The following is a 19,433-nucleotide window of genomic DNA, read 5'->3' on the forward strand; positions in this document are numbered from 1 at the left end:
GTTCAACAAACCAAAGTTTTCCGTTTGTTAGTCATCTAACAGCTTTATGTAGCATTTTGAATTTTAGGACAAACACATTAGTTACGCACCAGGGGATACATTAATTATGCAACAAAAACATAAACAAATATGGTGGCTAGGTTTGTTTTTAAAAAAGCGCTTAAATATAAAACTTCAAGAATTTGAGGCTTTTCTTGGAAAATGCGAGTCTGCTTGCTCCAGTGACATAAAAACTAAGCGTCTAAAAACATCAAAGTTCTTACTATTTGTGATTTCAAATCCACTTCAACCTCTAGCTTCTATTTTTTTCTTCTAACTTTACTACTTTACTTCTAGCTCTAGCTACCACTTCTCACTTCATTTCTTGGACTTTTCTTTCTCTGAATTACTTTTTGCAATTTTTCAAGACGAAGGGGCTGTTTTCTTGTTGTTGCTTTTGTGTCGAGGGTTACCATTTTTCGGGAGTTAGCCGTTAAAATTTTTTCAGCAAATCAAGTTGCTTCATTTAGATCACGTGATGTAAACAAAGTAAACCCGCTGGCAAAATGGATATAACTTTTTCGGAGACTTCAAAGGAAATTTCGGCTACATCAAAGGAAAATGAACACATCCACTTTGCCTGTCACAGACAGACGGACACACTCTCCGTATTATTATAAGAGACTAGTCGATAAGGCCCGTGGAGAAATCCACTTAGGCAGAAGGACAATGGGAAAATAGGTTCTTTTAGATGTTTTTCTGACGTCAGCAGTGTATATACAAAAAAATGTTCTTAAAATCTTACACAAAATGTCAAATATCAAATCACATTAAATCCTCCACACAAATCTTACACAAAATAAAAAAGAACAGCTTGCAAGGTGTAAAATCTAGTTGATAAAAAGTTACAACAACGACACTCACAACATGGACACTCACAACACTAAACTCACAAAACCGACAGTAAGAAGACCGACAGTTACAACACCAACAGTCACAACACGGATAATAACAATTTCAAAAATAACGCATCTCTAATATTTACATCTTAAAAGTGATTATGTTAAAAAACCCTCAGTATTTTATTCTGAAGTGTCAAAAAGGAGGCCTCCAAGAGTTAGCAAAAATAAGTTTTTTACACATTTTAAATATTGTTTTTCCCTTACGCTTATACAAAAATATGAAAAAGCCGTAGTTTGGAAAACATAAAATTTAAATCTAGAAAAGTCAGTCATTTTAGTTGCATTACCATCCTCTCCCACAAAAATTTACACAAAATGTAAAAATCAACCAGTTAAGAACACAAAAATTTTCTCTTTTAGTTCCGCACTGCCCTTTACCAACAATTTTAAACATAAATGTCAAAAAATCAATGAGCAGAGAATAAACTTGAATCAACAAAGCTTGAAACACTAATCAAAATAATGTTAGAATCAAGTACAACACTAACAATAATAATAAAGTCAGAAATAACACATCTCAAATATTTACTTTGTTGAAAACCTTTAATATTTCAATCAGAAGTGTCAAAAAACATCAAATTTATATCTGGAAAACATTTATTCAATTACATACTATCCTGTTTCCCAAAAATATACACAAATTGTAAAAATTAACAGGTTAAGAACACAAAAAAATTTTCCTTTGTATGATGATCTGTAGTTACCTTTACCAACCATTTTAAACGTGAATGTCAAAAATAAATAAGGAGTAAATTTGAATCAACAAAGATATTACTTTTGGAAAACAGAGTGTATATACGGTCCGTCCTCACACAAGTTAACACAAAATGTAAAACAGATCGGTTTTTGAGGAGCACATCCAAATCAACAAAAATCAGTTCATTTAGCATGTTCTATATTGCTATTGCCCATAAATCTTCCACAAAAAGGTTATGAAACACATCAAATTATAGAAAAATCAGGCATTTCATAAAATATAAAAAACAAAAAAGTTTTTTCATCATCACCAAACACTGTTATATATTACCACAATTATAAAATTCTTAACAAAAACGTGAAACCACGGAATTTTCTTCCAGCAAAAATGACATCACATACAGTTTAGTTCTCCCCAACAAAAGTTTATAATACAAACTATGAAAAAGCCATTAGCTTACACAACAGCCTTTAGTGGAGGCCAATTCTACAAAATTTGTGCTTTCAGTATATTGCATGTGGTCTTTTTCCCACAAAAGTTTACAGAAAATTTTAAAAAACAGCAGTTTGCAACACAAACAAAAACACGAACAACCTTCCCGAACCAAACGACCATCCTCTCATAAATTAAAATAAAGTCAAAAACCCATGTAAATATCCAATCAAATGTCTAGCTACACCCCCCTGTAAAAATAACCTGGCATTTTACATGTAGGCTGACGAAAGTTAAACAGGATGTCAGAAACAAAACAATAAAAAATAACTTAAACACACGCTTTAAATTCTGGAAAAAAATATTCCACTTGTCATATTGCACGTGGTCCCTTTGTAAAGTTTACAGGAAATGCGAAAAGAAATATAAAATACATCTGCAAAAGTTCAAGTCTTTAAAGATTTTGTAGGTAGGTAGCTAGCTAGCTTGTTACATCATAATTCGTGCTCATAAAAGAAAAGAAGTTTGGAAACTAAGGTAGCTAGCTATAGATAATTAAAAAAGAGGAATAACAATATAAGTCATAGGTTAGAGCTAGCCCATGGAGGACAACATTAGCTAGCTAACAGTAGCTAAGACCCCCAGTTAAATATACTTAAACTGGGAACACTTAGCTAAAACTAAAGCTAGCTATTTATGCTTAGTAAAACACATATAAAGAGAAACAATAGTAATGTAAAAATAATAACATTACAGTGATCAGTAAGTTCAACAAACCAAAGTTTTCCGTTTGTTAGTCAGCTAACAGCTTTATGTAGCATTTTGAATTTTAGGAGGACAAACACATTAGTTACGCACCAGGGGATGCATTAATTATGCAACAAAAACATAAACAAATATGGTGGCTAGGTTTGTTTTTGAAAAAGCGCTAAAATATGAAACTTCAAGAATTTGAGGTTTTTCTTGGAAAATGCGAGTCTGCTTGCTCCAGTGACATAAAAACTAAACGTCTAAAAACATCAAAGTTCTTACTATTTGTGATTTCAAATCCACTTCAACCTCTAGCTTCTATTTTCTTCTTCTAACTTTACTACTTTACTTCTAGCTCTAGCTACCACTTCTCACTTCATTTCTTGGACTTTTCTTTCTCTGAATTACTTTTTGCAATTTTTCAAGACGAAGGGGCTGTTTTCTTGTTGTTGCTTTTGTGTCGAGGATTACCATTTTTCGGGAGTTAGCCGTTAAAATTTTTTCAGCAAATCAAGTTGCTTCATTTAGATCACGTGATGTAAACAAAGTAAACCCGCTGGCAAAATGGATATAACTTTTTCGGAGACTTCAAAGGAAATTTCGGCTACATCAAGGGAAAATGAACACATCCACTTTGCCTGTCACAGACAGACGGACACACTCTCCGTATTATTATAAGAGATTGACGTTAAAGTAGTATTATTGACGTCGATAAGGCCCGTGGAAAAATCCACTTAGGAAAAAGGCCAATGAAAAATAGGTTGCTTCAAATGTTTTGCTGACGTCAGTAGTGCATATACAAAAAAAATGTTCTTAAAATCTCACACAAAATGTCAAATGTCAAATTGCATTAAATCCTCCACACAAATCTTACACAAAATCAAAAAGAACAGCTTGCAAGGTGTAAAATCTAGTTGATAAAAAGTTACAACAACGACACTCACAACATTGACACTCACAACACTAATACTCACAAAACCGACAGTAAGAACACCAACAGTTACAACACGGATAATAACAATGTCAGAAATAACGCATCTAAAATATGTACATCTTATAAGTGATTATGGTGAAAACCCTCAGTATTTTGTTCTGAAATGTCAAAAAGTTGGCCTGCAAGAGTTAGCACAAATCAACAAAAATAAGTTCTTTACACATTTTAAATATTTTCTTTCCCTTAAAAACTTATACAAAAATATGAAAAAGCCATAGTTTTGAAAACATCAAATTTAAATCTAGAAAAATCAGTCATTTCAGTTGTATATCATCCTCTCCTGCAAAAATTTACGCAAAATGTAAAAAATCAACCAGTTAAGAACGCAAAAATTTTCCTTTTTAGTTCCGTACTGCCCTTTACCAACAATTTTAAACCTAAATGTCAAAAAATCAATGTGCAAAGAATAAACTTGAATCAACAAAGATCATTATTTTGGAAACATTGTATACGGTTCGTATACAAAAGTTTACACAAAATGTAAAACAGATCGGTTTTTGAGAAACACATCTAAATCAACAAAAATAATTTCATTCAGCATGTTGTATATTACCATTACCAATCAATCTTCCACAAAAAGGTTGTGAAACACATCAAAATTTAGAAAAATCAGTCATTTCAGTGTATACAGTTCTTGCCTGTTAGATTACAAAATATAAAAAACAAAAACAGTTTCAGTCAGAACATTAAGTATTTTTTTATCATCAGCAAACATTTATATATCCCTAAAAAATTTTGTAAAATTCTCAAGACAAACAAAACCGTGAAACCTGGAATTTTCTTCCACCAAATATGACATCACATACAGTTAGTTCTCCCCAACAATAGTTTATATTACGAAATATAAAGACATCAGCTTATACAACAGCTTACAGTGAAGTCCGATTCTACAAAAATTTGTTCTTTCAGTATATATTGCATGTGGTTTATTTCCACAAAAATTTCCACAAAATTTTAAAAAACAGCATTTTGCAACACGAACAATATAAACTGACTTAAGCCAAAGTCATAAACCATCGTAAATTTTCAATCGAATGTAAAAAAACCCTGTAAAAAAAAGTAACACGCAACGTCTGAATATATCAACGTTCTTACTTTTTCTGAATTCCAATCCAATTGAAACTCTAGCATGCATTTTCTACTTCTAACTTTACCTTCCTACTTCCTAACTCCACTCTTCACTTCCGAAGTAACTTCTTGTGGCTTTATTTTTCTACTTCTACTTCTTTACTAAGAGTTTTCTTTCTCTGAATCACTCTTTGCTCTTTTTTCAAGACGAAGGGAACTTTCTTTTGTGTTTTTTTCGGTGTCGAGGGACACCATTTTTGGAAAGTTAGCCGTTGAATTTATCTCAGCAAATCAAGTTGCTCCATTTTAATCACGTGATGTAAACAAAGTAAACCCGCTAGCAAAATGGATATAATTCTTTCGGCGACTTCAAAGAGGAAAATGACGATATCAACTTTGCCTGTCACAGACACACGGAACTGGCGTATTATTATATGGATTGACGTTAAAGTAGTGTTATTGACGTCGCGCCGTAACGTCTGAATATTTACCATATTAGACATGCATTTTTCGGCAACATCAAAGGAAAATGAAGACATCCACTTTGCCTGTCACAAAGACACAGAACTGGCGTATTATTATATAGATAAGCCAACAAGCAAACAAATAAAAAAACAAAACAAATGAAAAACAAAACGAAAAACAAATAAACAAACATATAGGAATGCTTTGACCTATAATTTAAATTTTTAATTTTTTTAATTAGAGGTACAATGCAACACATGGTTCTTGTTAACTTGTTTATCACATATTTGATAGATAATAGATGGTTACAGAATTTCGTTCAAGTTAGCTAATCAAAAGATTTGATAAATGAAATAAGAACTGGGATATAAGTAAACCTGCACATTAGCTTTCAAAATGTTGCAAAAATGATAGATCAAGTTAGACTTGAACCCACGACTCCTCGCTTGCCAGGCCATTACTCTTCTGATTGTGCTATCAGTCCGATGCTATCTCCCTATGACAAATCAGTAAAAAAGGCGTGGATACTACGTCTGTGACATCCCGCAAAAGCGATGCGTATTCCTCTTTACGACATAGCTTTCTATTGACACGTAGTAACGAGATATGAACAACTAATGCACAGCCAGAGTCCAAGTGGCAAACGACTAATTAAATCCCAGATATATGGGATACTTGACATTTGATTGACAATTAAAACGGCCTGTCATTTAAATAGAGACTGTCATTTTACGTCTTGTATTTCTATTTTACACTATTTACATCTTGCAAGTTTTTTATGTACAATAACAGAGTTTAGGATTAAAAACTAAATCTAAATCTGTCTTTAGAAAGCTCCATGTTGCATGTGCACGGAACATACTTCACGTGCGATTCAACTTTATTGTGATGAAAATATTCTTCTGTAGAGCGCGAGCGGTTATGGTTTTGTATAAAAGCTTGATGCGATGATAATGGAATGGGTTGACTTTTGTGTCCTATTGGTATGAGAGGAGGATATTGTCGATATATTGTAGCATACGGTCTCCTTGCGTTGTATAAAGTTTCTAGCGATATCGGTCTCGGTTGAAGTACGATTGGTCTGATATTTTTTGTGACGTCATTGCTAAAAGAGAATCCTTTCTGTCTTTTTTCTTCGTCTTGTGTGAATGTTAACCTAAAATTAACAGTAAAAAACAGAAGTAAGATATCTTTTCGTATTTGTTTAATTCGTACAACTTAGTTGCAAGGCCGTGGAAACATTCACAGGAATTTACCCGTCCGTGCTTGGTGCTGCCACCTTTGGTTCACCGACACGACAGACACATACGAAGAGAATTTTAACATTGATAGCTTATACGTTACATTTGAACTATTGAATATCAAGTAATATCCCAACATGACAATACAATTTTTTTGTTTTTTAATAATGGTATTGATAATGACCGATATGTATAAATTAAAGCAAGAGAATTATTCAAATTTATCATATTCTTATAAAAGAAACGAAATAGATAAATAGAATGGAGTCACGTACTTGTCATTTTTGCCTTTATTCGCTCTCGCCCTTTGACGTTTATTTTTAAACCAGTTGCTTACTTGTGTCACAGTTAAATTTGATTTCTCAGCCAGCGTCAGTTTTTCTGTAGCCGTTGGGTAGATTGTTTTGGCGTAGGCTTCATTTAAGATGTCACGTGCTTCATCTTGAAAGCAGTAAGACATGTTCTCGCCATCCCAGATGGTTTTTGGGAGAGGATGCTTCCTTCGTATTCTGTATTTGCCAACTGCTCCCAACGGTTTCCCTCGTTGTAGTTCAGCTTCCATGTAATGTGCACTCCTCCACAAAATTTGTAATTGGCGGTGGTACCTTTTGCTGAAAGCATTACTCTGTAATAGCTGATACAATCTTTGAAAGTTGCGTTCTTTAAATGCAAGAAACGCTTTAGCGATAACGATAATTTCTGTTTGATCGAATTGCTTTCCCTGTGGTAACGCCCACAAAAACCTTTCAAGTCTTTCAAAATGTTTCGAATTTATCAAAGCTTCACATACAAGTTGAATATGTTGCATTGAACATGTGTTTTTGTCGCTTCGACTCCCCATACTGAACTTTTATTGTATCCGCAGACACAAGCTCTATGTGGAGCAACACATATAATATGCACTTATATATACCTTTCAGATTTGTTGTGGGTTATTCTATACAGAATTAACATTGTTCTTGAATTGGTTAAAAGTTTGTTATACATCGTTTGTGCGTTTGTTTATAAAACCTGGCTGCCTGTGCTAATACCTTCCCTTTGAGATGATCGACTACAAAGAGAGTGAAGTTTTAATTACGACGTAGTTTGCGTTACTTTGGTCAGAACATTCATGAAGTGGTTTTGTTGTATTTCTTTGTGTTTGTTGTTGTTTTGAAATTAATTTGTTGTTAAAAGAGTTGTTTGAACAGCTTCTTATGAATAGATTTCAAGTTCATGTCGCATTGTTCATGGATTTGTTTTGGTAAATATATAAATTTAATTGTTTACACCTATGCGTGAAAAACAAACAGATTTTTAAATTCTTCTTTCTTGAATATCGCTTTTTCTTCTTCTATATATTGTTGTTAGGTTACGAACGCGAATTCGTTTTGAATATCCATCAGAAAATTTTTTCTGGAAAGTTTTATTTTTTTAAAAAAAATTGAAATAGAATGAAATTATATGTGATTATTCCTTTTTTATTTTTTTTGTTATAGTTGGTTTATTGTGTTGAAACTTTTCAGTCTTTTTTATAAGAACAATTTTATAAGAACATTGAGGCTGAAAAATAAGAACAAGATAAGCAAGGCTGCAATTTTACTGATTTTTATTAAAAACATGGAGAAGCACGACATCTCCGAAATCGGAAGATGTAAACTATGAAAATGAAGATTGAATAATACTTGAATTATGTTTTCTTGATTTTAAATTAACGTAATTTCTCTCTGTAATTCGAATTTTCACTCTCTGAAACTGAAAGTTCGAATTACAGAGACTTTCTATAATTCGAATCCATCTAACAAAAATTTTTCCCCGTGGGAATTCAAATTAGGGAGAGTTACCTATAAAATGATTGGTGACAATGCTAAGACGATCAGTAATCGTTAGCTAAAAATTGTTTTTGGGAAGTCAGGGATATTACTTCTTTGCAAACTAAGGTAACTTAACTTCTACGGTTATATTTTGAGAAAAAACATATTCATTTTTACTAGGATAATGGCACTTTTCGACTCGTCGTTCCAGAGTGGACAGCAGACGAAGAAATGTTACTACTCGATGCAATCGAACAGCACGGGTTAGGAAACTGGTATGTTGATCTGCAGCTAGATGCAACCTTGTTTTTGTAGGAGTAGAACCCTTGTGCTGTGCTAAAGCGTCAGTAGGTTGACCTCTCGCATTAAGTTTTCTATTTGTGGAAGTCTAACAACGCGTAGGATTTACGTCAGAGGTACTTCATCAGTGAATGTAAATTTACGCATTCGTATACCGTAATAATGGCAACGGTAATGTTAAGTTGTTTAGTAACCTTTTGAGCGAAAATCGTTAATGCGCTAAATTACGCGGAAAAACCATGTGCGAAAATTTATACGCGCCAAATATATTTTTTTCAAGAAAAAAAAAAAGAAATGCATTTATATTTTATCTGCATTTATTTAATGCTAATTGTGAAGGAATTTAAAGTTGTACGAGAATTACTGCGCGCGAAGTGCGTCTATATTGTTTTTGCGCGAAAGTTAAGACGCGCAAAATTAATTTTAATAAATAAGTACGAACAAGTATACCGTGAACGATGACGTGAAATAGAGGTTGTTGTATTAATCGTAATTTCGTCTACTTTTTAATATTGCATTTTCAGGGACGATATTTCGGATCATGTTGGAACTAAAACTCCTCAAGGTTTGTGTGTTTTCAATCTTCTGTATTGTTTAAGAATATTTTACTTTAATTTTGTAATTTGGTTTTTGAAATTCCGTTGCGGAAAATATGCACGACAGGAAATTTTTAGGTCCAACCAACCCATGCATCCATCCACGGGCTGGTCAGATTTTTATCATACTAGCCCTATTTTATCAAAATGGTAGCCAAGTCGCCACTTTATAAAGAGAATACACGAAATAACTATATCCGAGATATTCACAATAAGCAGAAATCGGATACCCGATATACGTTAGTCGGAATCGGAATTTCCACGGGCTGACGACTAGTTTATAATATTTTAAGAACATGACACATTTTCAACAGCTACCTCAAAAGGTTTTTGCTCAAGCGAGTTGAACTGAACACTTGCTATTTAACGCGAGAACGATCCAAGATTACGTAAATTTTACGTATTATATCTAATAGAAGAAAAAAATGTGTCGTAAAGACTTCTAATCCCAGTAAAAATGTTTAATTTTGCGTCGTCATAAAAAGGTTTTACTAATTTATAACCTGTAACTTGTTTAATTTTGTTTTATTTTTAAATTCTAACTTAAGCTATAACAGTTCCGCGCCTTGAAAAACAATCACGCTGGTCACCGCGCGTCGAAACAACAATGACGCTGATCACCGCGCGTCGAAACAACAATCACGCCAGTAACCCGCGTCAAAATAACAATCACGCTGATCACCACGCGTCAAAATAACATTCGCGCTGGTCACCGCGCGTCGAAATAACAATCACGCTGATCACTGCGCGTCAAAATAACAATCGCGCTGATCACCGCCGGTCGAAATAACAATCACGCTGATCACCGCCGGTCGAAATAACAATCACGCTGATCACCGCGCGGACTTGCTGACTGCTTGCGTTGGATTTCAAGCGTTATAAACGAACTGCTTATTTCAATTCAAGTATTTCCTCGTGCGAGTTAACTTTGCTTTTTTAAGTTTTCACTTTTTAGAAGCGAAAGACCATTTTGAAGATATATACTTGTGGAAGAATATCGGGAATGGTAAGCAGAGTTGCATGTTGTTTCGTGGAATTATTGACGCCGATGTTTTCTGCTAAAAATTGCGACTCTATCTAAACATTCGTTCGAATTGTGTAATAATCGTGTTTTTGAATGTTTTTTTATTGTTATTGGTTTAATTGATCGATATAACTAAATAATATTTTTTAGTAACACTTCCACGTACGACTTCAGATATACCTGACCATGCAACAACTGCGAGCGGTAACATCTCTTTCATTTTTTATTGCTATGAGTAATAAACAACCTTTTCTTTCATATTTGTTTGATACTTTGTTAATTTCATGTAGAAGAAAAACGAGAAGGACACTCATTAATATTTCATTTAATTTTTCAGGCCAACTTTCACCGGGTATATTAAAACCAGTTGAACCACTTGATATTCCTATACAAGAGCAACAAGAATTAGGATATATGATGTATAGAGACGACTTTGAAAGGGTAACGTATTTTATTCTTGTTGTTGTTGTCGTCTTTGTTGTCGTTACTGTTGTCGTTGTGTCGCCGTTGCTGCTGCTGTTTTTGTCGTTGTTTCACCGTTATCGTTATTAATACTGTTGTAGCACATTAAAGTTTTGTTTTCACGACGTTTTGCGTTGATTATGTTTCCCTATTACAAGCATTCTCACACCCCCTGTATGTTGCTTCATTTTTTTTGAAAATTATATTATTTTCAAAGTTACCTTATAACATTGCTACCCGCCCTTCCGAAACTCCCTTAATGTTGTTTAGGAACATGAAAATGATGGTGAAAACTTGGTAAAGAATCTTGTCTGCAGTCGAGACGACGATGAGCTGGAAACAGGTATATATTAACTTTCAATCATGTAGTTAAGCGTAACTTTTTCATCCCCAAAATAGTACCTGTTAATCTCCCTATTTTCAATGAAATCTACTCCTTAAATATATGTTATTCTCACTTATAATTCTCTCATGTTTTCCCCCATAAACTCAACATTTTGAGACTCTTGCTTTGAGTTTGCTGAGCAGACAATATTTTAGCTGTTTTTAATTTATCTAAATTTAAAAATAACTCTTTTATTGATAGCTTTAAAATTATCTGCAGCAGATATGTACTGGAGGGTGTTAAAAGAACGAAGTCGTTGGAAAAAGTATGATATTTCACACCAATGAATTTGATGATCTTCTTCACTCATCTTACTTACTTATCTAACTTGTTTAATTTAAAGGCTATTTTTGTGTAATTATACACCGAAGCCAACTTCATCCCCAGGGCTATTCTACGGGTATGCTATGCTGGAAAGGAGATATCCTGGAATTTTACTTTTACTTCATTTTTAACGCTTACGGTTTTGACTTTTTGCTGTGAAATACTAAGCCTGAGGAGATCAAATATACGGTCCGTGCCCCTTTAAAAAATTGAACCCTAACATAGTGTCATGTTAGGGTTCATTTTTTTATTATTATCATATAGCGTCTTGTTAGTTACTTTTGATGGAGATCAACATTTTACGATAATGAAAAATTGATATAGACTTAGTAAATCAAATTAAGCCTTGTACTGATCTCAATAGCCGTGAACCTATTGAACCTGTTTTGAATCAGTTTTTGGGTATCGGTCAGGTCATGAACATCCTTGCTTAACTTTGATGTTTGTTAAATATACATCATCAGGAGTTGACACAGGCTATCACGGATGAAGAGTGTAATTTAATGCTATTTTCCATGTTAGCTTTTGCACTGGAATTTTTCTTTTTAGTAAAAATACATTATATAAATGAAGAAGCAAAATTATTATTTTTGTAATTCTAGAATTGCACGCCAATATGGTTTGATAACAAGTAAACACAAACTTATTGGTGAGTTTTGAATAAATACAAATAAGAAATATAAATAAGAAATATAAATAAGAAATATAAATTAGAAATAAAAATAAGAAAAGAATAAGGGGTTAATATAAAAAAAAATTTGATTGTATTTGATAGGAATTTACTCATGTGTATTCAGGGCCAGGCTTTGAACTGTTCTAAAAAATTATTGTTTTTTAAAAAAATCTGTTGACCGCCATGTTGCTTTCAGCGTAACTCTTTCAGTATGCACCTGTTTTTGAGAAAAGCTCTTTTTGATCAAAAAATCACTTTCCGGAACTTGAGCCGCAATTGGTGGTTGGGAAGAAGACTGAAATGGTTCATGTCTCAACTCATCAAACACGAAAGAATTTTTCAGTCTCGGAGATTATGAAGGATTAACAAGAAGTCTAGTTCTAAATTAACAATTTTTGATAATAAAATGTCAGCCATATATTGCATACTGTTGAAACGTCAAATTCAAGTTCTTCTTTAACCTAGCATAATTTAGTTGGCGCATGGAAATTTTCAACTTCTATTCTACCGTGAAAATTGTGCAAATGTGTTTGGGATAAAAAAAAGTGTCTGTGTGTTTTTTGCAGCAGCATTTGTCGAGTTATCATTACTTATTGTTGAACTGTTAAAAAATTACAGTTTTGTTTACATTTTGTCTCGTTTAGCATCCAGACGAAAATTAAGCAAAGACGATAGGTGAGAAGGGTCAAAATTCCTCTTTCTACATTAATCCGATCGTCAGTTAAAATGTCGTACGTCATTGCTATGCAACAACACTGTCGAACATCCAAGGTTTCACGGCTAATATTTTTTACTATTCGTTAACCCGTGGAAAAATCCACGAGTCCGGTCGTCATGTATATTTCGTTCATCATATTTTCGCCCGTCGTACAAATCAAGGGCACCGTAATTTTGTGCTTCTTAACACGACTTAATTTTTCGATGCACTGTATTTCAGAAACTATAATTCTTTTTTCGAAATCTCGTTCTGAAAAAGCAAGGCAGACTTTTATCTCATTTGTACCAAAGGGAAAAATTATAAACGGCTTTGAATAAATTGACGTCGCCGGGTCGCAACTTCACTATACGAGTTTAAAATTAAATTTGAAAACTGTATCCTTTTGGAATTTGGCCTCGTTTATGTTCCATCGACACATATCTTATAATCTTCTTAAGCTGTAAGCCTACTGCACGCACTAAGTAAAAGAACTCTCTGTTATGTAAACTCTGCCGCAGATGTTATATCGTTTACAGGTGTGATAACTCTACTACGGTTGCTTTGTAGGGAGTTTAAAGATAAAATACGAGTTTTTGCTCAATTTTTACCATCACAACAATGGGAAGAACTGGTCACCAACAAAATAAGTAAGACATTTCAAATGCTGTGGGTTTTTTTGTTTCAAATGTCGATGTAAGACTATCTATATTCCCATTGAAAAACACTGTTGCAATTTAGTGACTTCAGAGAGCTATCGCTAATGATCGCCTTTGCTTCCATTCGGTTGAATATTTGTTATACTGTTATAATAAACCATGCAGCAACCCCTTGGAATCTTCGTATACTTTTCAAATACTCGTGAAAATGCAAACTAATGCATACAGGTATTTATTTTTGCCTCGTATGGAATGTAAAAGAACTCAACTCAAAATGTTTTTAGGAGAAAAAGAACTAAAAGAAAAAATTAAAGAATTAATTCGTTACAGAAGAAATGGATTAAAGAAAATAACAGGTTACTTATTTTGGTATTTGTGTCTTGATTGTTCAGTTTACGGATATTTTGTCTTGATTGTTCAGTTGGCGGCTGTTTATGTCTTGATTATTTAGTTGACGTATGTTTTGTCTGGATTGTTCAGTTGGCGGGTGTTTATGTCTTGATTGTTCAGTTGACGAATGTTTATGTCTTTATTGTTTAATTTACGCATGTGTATGTCCTGGTTGTTCAGTTGGCGGATGGTCAACTTTGATATATCGGTGTTATATTTGTTTAGCTTGCCAAGAGTATGAAGATGCGAAACTTCAAAGGGAAAAGAAGAAAGAGCTGAAAAAAAGAATGGTTGGTTTTAACAATTCGCATTTCTTTATGGTTGTCTATCTGTGCAAAAAGTAGCTTCGTTTATTTTTTTATTTTTTAGCAAGTAATTTCACCACCCAGGGCAACAAAAACATCCGGGAAAAAGGATAAGGAGATTAAGAAAGAGTAAGCGATATGAACAGTTTATCTTACTAAGTTATTGTTTTTCTTGTTCGTTGTAAAATGTTCCAGTCCGTTTGTGATCGTTATAATAGCACTCATAACAATACTAAGAATTTAAAGAAAGTTATTGCTGAATGTGAAAAAAGATTACGATAAAAATTAGTTTAAGGTATTGAGTGTTTAAGAAATATTTTGAAAGCAGAGAGTCAAAAAGCTAACTTACTTCTGTTTAGAATGGAAGATGAAAAACGACTATCAGAAAAAAGTAAGATAATGGCAGTTTATATTTTTACCTTTCAAATTTCTTCTTGTTTTTTTTTTCCTAACGAAATTAGGAAACATATTTGGGATCATTCAAATCACTGCATTTGTTTAAAATGGACCCAGCCCCAACATTTTTGTAATTATTTGTCACTAAAACAATTTGGACCCTACTTGTTCCGTGGTTACATGACTACTAAAATCTAACCCGCTAAGTTGTTTTTTTCCCTGCAAAATAAACATATCAATTTTTTACACGTATCCAGTTACTGCTGCTTCTGTATCAGCTGAATTTAAAGAGAAAATGAAGAATGATCCGTGCTACTATCTTCTGTCAGATAAAGAAAAACAGGTAACTCTATGTGCGTGTTTAGCAGACCTCTCAGATGGAGATTTACGGTTTGTCGCTTACTTTATACACAAAGGCAATAAATCTTTCTCAGGTCACATCTATGTTCGTGTTTGTGAGACCTCTTAGATGGAGATTCAGAATCCTTTCTCAGGTCTACAAAAGTGTTAAGTAGGATAGTGAAGGAAGTTTCCATGTTGGCCCACATGTTATTTGTGTGTCGCAGGTCCCAGTGATCGAGTATTATTAGGATTCTGGAGTAATTAATTTTCCTTACTTTGTGTTTCAGTTATGTTTCGCGATTCAGTTACAATGTTGCAGATATTTGACGTTGAAAACTTTTCTACTAAACGTACGTGAGTTATTATCATTGAAGATTTCGTTCCATCTTGTCTTCTGCTTATACTGTGATCGCATAGACTCATTACTACGATTTTTTTCTTCGAAAACAAAACAAAGAAACGTAAAATATTAAGACCGTTTTTTAAAAAGACAAATTTCTTAGATGACAATGAGATGTATAATTCGTGCGTATAGAATTTTGAATGGAATTTTTTTCAATGTTCATCTCATAAAAAAGAGCGTATTGTTTCAGGAGGAGGAAAACACCCCAAATTTGAAATCAAAAGCAACTATTTCTTTTTGACATCTTTATAAATAGATGACATTACAGGGTAGTATTCTTAATTTATGTCAAATATTTTTATTGTTGACATGGTTACGCCTTGTTAAACAAAACGGAGATGTTTTGAAACAACTGGAGAAACTCTGGAGAACTCCAAAATGTCGCGTTTTAGATTTTAAAATATTTTAGAATTTTAAAATATTTTAGAATTTTTTCCTCTTCAGAGTATTTTAATCTTCATAAAACGTTTATCTGACAGGAAAAAAAATTCAGCCTGTTAATGGGACTATTATTGATTTTTTTTAGGAATATGCGTCTCGTCGAATGAATGCTCAGTTTAAATCCAAACCACCACAGTATCTTTCTTCTATTCTACGGAATTCATTGCAAGAATTTTTTTTACAAAGTGGTTGGATGTGTGAATGAGTAATATATTTTTACCGAAGATTTTTTTTTAAACTTTTTTATTTATGTTGTATAGCTGTGTAAGAAGCAGAAAATAGAAACAGGTTTTAAAATAGAAATATGCAAATTGTCAGATGTTTGTGATTCAGTTGGCAGTGACTTCATAGCGACATTGATGTGGATTTAGTTTGGTGATTTAAGGCGGGAAAAATTAGTCCAACTTCTTACCTAACAATCCCCTTTTCCATCCCTGTGAAAATTTCAGATCCCTTTTATATCGCGTATTCAATTTGGTGCATTTTTTTGGACAAGACTAAAAAAAACCGTAGCTTGAATCTTAAACTTTGTAGCGACACAAACTTCAATAAAAAAGAATTTATATATAATATTTCACATCTTAAACGTTAGTTTATTGGTGTCATTACTTTACAAGCTTCTGAGTTGTACGTCCATCATTTTCTGCGTTTTCCATCTTACTCTTTCTGACGGCTTTGTTTTCCTTTCTTGCCATTGTTGCGCTTTTTGCCGCCGTCATTATTGCCGTCGTCGCCGCCATCATCATCAGTATCGTCGTCGTCATGGCTGCTTGTTCTTTTCTTGCACCTGCAGGTTTTACAACCAGATCTGTCCAACTCATATCCATCTTTACATTGACGGCACCTTTTATCCAGACAACACCAACATGACTCGTCGCCAAGAATTTTTTTATATCCGTACCGACAACGTCGCCGACATTGCACGTCACACTTACAAACTGTACATCCGTTAATCTTTTTTACAGGACATCCACGTATGTTGCAATACTGTAGCGACTGACAGTTCGGGTTTGCTTTGCATCTACAAACCGTACAGCCATTTTCTTCGACTTTTATTGTGCCGTAACGACAATCGGATGGACATTTATTGCGAGATCGGCACGAAGATATGCATACGCAACTTTCACATCCCTTCTCATCGATAATCTTAAAGTGTTCTGAACAATTTGCGGGACAGGGTACGTTTTCGCAGTGTGCAGACCTTTCTATACATTTACAAACTCTACAACCCACATCGTTAACAACTGTTTGCATACCAAAAGCACATAGCGGACACTTTACTGGTCCGCACATTGTTTTTGCTTCTTCTCTACAGGCGCACACCTTACAGCCGTCTGCTTGTGTCTCCGTGAAGGTTTCTTTAGTGCAATTCGTTGGACACGAAAAAGGTGGGCAGCCGTTGCACGTGCATTGTAAACAACCATTTGAAGTCGCGGTGTAACCAAAACCACCTCTACACCACGGCGGACAAAATGGTTGCTGACAACAATCACAAGTTTGACAGCCGAGTGTATCTTTAGCAAAACCGAACGGACATTTTTTAGCACACTTTTTGTCAGGACAGTAAGCTGCTGACGGAAAAACCTAAATTGTAAAGAAGAGATTTAAATTGACTACTCAAGTGGCAAAGATATGTAAATTTTTTACAAACAGTACAAATGTAAATAAATAAAAAAAAAAGTAAAAAAAATACTTAAAGTGGATAGCCCAGAAATTCATAAAACCCTATAGTTGTGGATTGTTTCCACTGGGGGCCACTGAAATAAAAAAGAAACAAAAATGATAAACTGTCTCAGCTCAATCAAACATATTTTATGATCTGTGAAAATTGAAACAAAAAAGAATTAAAAACAAGTACATTAAAGATGGAAATCTTAAAAGGAAGCAGACTTCCATTCAATTGTTCACTTGGTCTGGAAGTTTAACCCACACTTTTGCAGCTATAAACGATAAGGCTTGTTTGCCAAAAAATTCTGTCCTGACCAAGGAAGTGTGAACCTGTTTTAAGAAGCTCCCTCGGTACAACGAACTCTCGAAATAACAAACTTTTTTTCGGTTCCATTCGCGTTTGTTAAACCGAGAGTCTACTATACTTCTCTGAATTTAATTTCCCGATTATCCTGAAAAACGCAAAACCGCGAAACCTTCTTACATAAAGCAACTTTAAGATATACGAGCTCTAGAAGATGTTAGAAAAAGCTACCTGAACGCATAACAGTAACAACACAATCATTTTTGCTTAACGAACAGATTGGTATAAACATTTCTAAAAGCTGTGAACTAAAACACAAACGGATGAACCTTATCGATAATAAAACGACTAAATTCTCAATGATAAACAGTTAAAATCAACCTTTTCCCCAGGTCTCATCGGTGCTGCGCATATAAAAAGCTTTGACAATATACGGCAGATGTATAAAAAGAGACATGGGATCGAAGTTCAGTTAAACTGTTTGCAGTACGACTTATGCTTTAAACAATTTAAATTCTTGAATTTAAAATAGTACTTTATTGACAGAGGATTGGGAGCTAAGTTGTCCAGGAGAAACAACACACCGGGAAAATTATTGATTTTAGTAAGTTTTTAATACTACTGATGTGATTTCATTTCTTTGACATCGCCATATGGATTTCTACTGAGACGAATTAATCTTTTGAAACGAACAGTTCGTCCGAAGAATTATTCTTTCCGGCAGTGTAAATACAGTACAAAGTCACCAATCCTTTTTCGCATCTTAATCGGGACGGTATTAAATTTCTTCAGTTTAAACAATCGATGACATTTTAGATTGTAAAATAACATCCTTGCTATGGATGTTTTGTTATCGTTTTTATTGATTATGCTTCTAAATTATCACAGAAATTTTTTGCTTGTAGACGTGGAACGATAAATAACCGATCTTATCTACCATGCCATATCTGTCACAAGGTGAAAAACTGATGATTGAAGTTTTCTGTCAAAATATCGACTTATTATTACGACTTGTGCTGCCAAACTAATCATCCCTGGTGGTTTTTTGATTAGTGCAGATATTCCACCTTAGGAAAAGAAGATTTGACATCAACTAAATTGTGCAATTGGGAGACTTTCAGCGTGAATTGAAAGTTGCTAAAATTAGCGTGAATTTATTTTAGCGAATGAACGTTGGCAATTAAGTCAAATTTAGTAGTGAAAAAAACCCCAAAACTCAAGACCTACACGTCATCATCGATTATGTTCTGAAAGCATTGCACTTAAAATTGACCAAAAACATTTCTAAAGTTGTTTTTAATTTAAGAATTTATAAATTTATTTTTGACTAGGATTTTATTTCTCAAATGATCAAATATTTTAAATAAATCTTAGCTGATAACAATGAGTATGCCGTTTTAGGCTATTTTAGAGGTTCGGCGTCGCGTAGCGCCAGCGGGAATTAAAAAAAAGATTTTTAAAAATAAATAATCTAATCCAGGAATCTAACGAGGCACAAAATTAACGATCATTGTATCAACACCGACTTACAAAACATGATCAACATGTTTATTTTTACTTTGAGAATGGGATCATTCCTTGTAGCATTACTCACAAAAGGTGAGTGAATCGTATCGACGATACTCTTTTTTTGCGACAAAGAAGAATGTGCGTGAGCTTTGTACTGGGATTCCTAAAAAAATATTT

The 19,433-nt window shown here is 33.7% G+C and overlaps 2 protein-coding genes across 3 annotated transcripts in view; one reads left to right on the forward strand and one right to left on the reverse strand.

Moving 5' to 3' along the window:
• LOC130656194 (transcriptional adapter 2-beta-like) overlaps nt 1–16,092 on the forward strand; it is a 32,981-nt gene extending 16,889 nt beyond the window's left edge. For both annotated transcript variants that reach the window (XM_057459021.1, XM_057459022.1), the window contains 17 exons: nt 8,562–8,656; nt 9,206–9,246; nt 10,233–10,283; nt 10,452–10,505; nt 10,639–10,742; nt 11,034–11,106; nt 11,350–11,413; nt 12,075–12,121; nt 12,790–12,820; nt 13,410–13,489; nt 13,783–13,854; nt 14,114–14,178; nt 14,258–14,322; nt 14,553–14,584; nt 14,847–14,932; nt 15,219–15,281; nt 15,861–16,092. In XM_057459021.1, the coding sequence (XP_057315004.1) occupies nt 8,562–8,656; nt 9,206–9,246; nt 10,233–10,283; nt 10,452–10,505; nt 10,639–10,742; nt 11,034–11,106; nt 11,350–11,413; nt 12,075–12,121; nt 12,790–12,820; nt 13,410–13,489; nt 13,783–13,854; nt 14,114–14,178; nt 14,258–14,322; nt 14,553–14,584; nt 14,847–14,932; nt 15,219–15,281; nt 15,861–15,980 (1,143 nt within the window). In that variant the 3' untranslated portion in view covers nt 15,981–16,092. The remainder of the gene's footprint in view (nt 1–8,561; nt 8,657–9,205; nt 9,247–10,232; nt 10,284–10,451; nt 10,506–10,638; nt 10,743–11,033; nt 11,107–11,349; nt 11,414–12,074; nt 12,122–12,789; nt 12,821–13,409; nt 13,490–13,782; nt 13,855–14,113; nt 14,179–14,257; nt 14,323–14,552; nt 14,585–14,846; nt 14,933–15,218; nt 15,282–15,860) is intronic.
• LOC130656195 (homeobox protein ceh-33-like) lies at nt 5,426–7,740 on the reverse strand. The gene is made up of 2 exons (XM_057459023.1): nt 6,864–7,740; nt 5,426–6,503 (listed from the first exon to the last, which is right to left on the reverse strand). The coding sequence occupies exons 1-2, from the start codon at nt 7,427–7,429 to the stop codon at nt 6,149–6,151; spliced, it is 921 nt and encodes a 306-aa protein (XP_057315006.1). The 5' UTR covers nt 7,430–7,740; the 3' UTR covers nt 5,426–6,148.
• Nucleotides 16,093–19,433: the final 3,341 nt, after the last annotated feature.

Source organism: Hydractinia symbiolongicarpus, chromosome 9 (genome assembly GCF_029227915.1).
Source record: "Hydractinia symbiolongicarpus strain clone_291-10 chromosome 9, HSymV2.1, whole genome shotgun sequence".
Classification (NCBI taxonomy): domain Eukaryota; kingdom Metazoa; phylum Cnidaria; class Hydrozoa; order Anthoathecata; family Hydractiniidae; genus Hydractinia; species Hydractinia symbiolongicarpus.

Coding starts and splice junctions, on each gene's coding strand:
- LOC130656195 (XM_057459023.1), bottom strand. CDS start 7,429: ATGGGGAGTCGAAGCGACAAAAACACATGTTCAATGCAACATATTCAA. Junction 6,504..6,863: donor AATAAAGGCAAAAATGACAA/GTACGTGACTCC, acceptor TGTTAATTTTAG/GTTAACATTCACACAAGACG.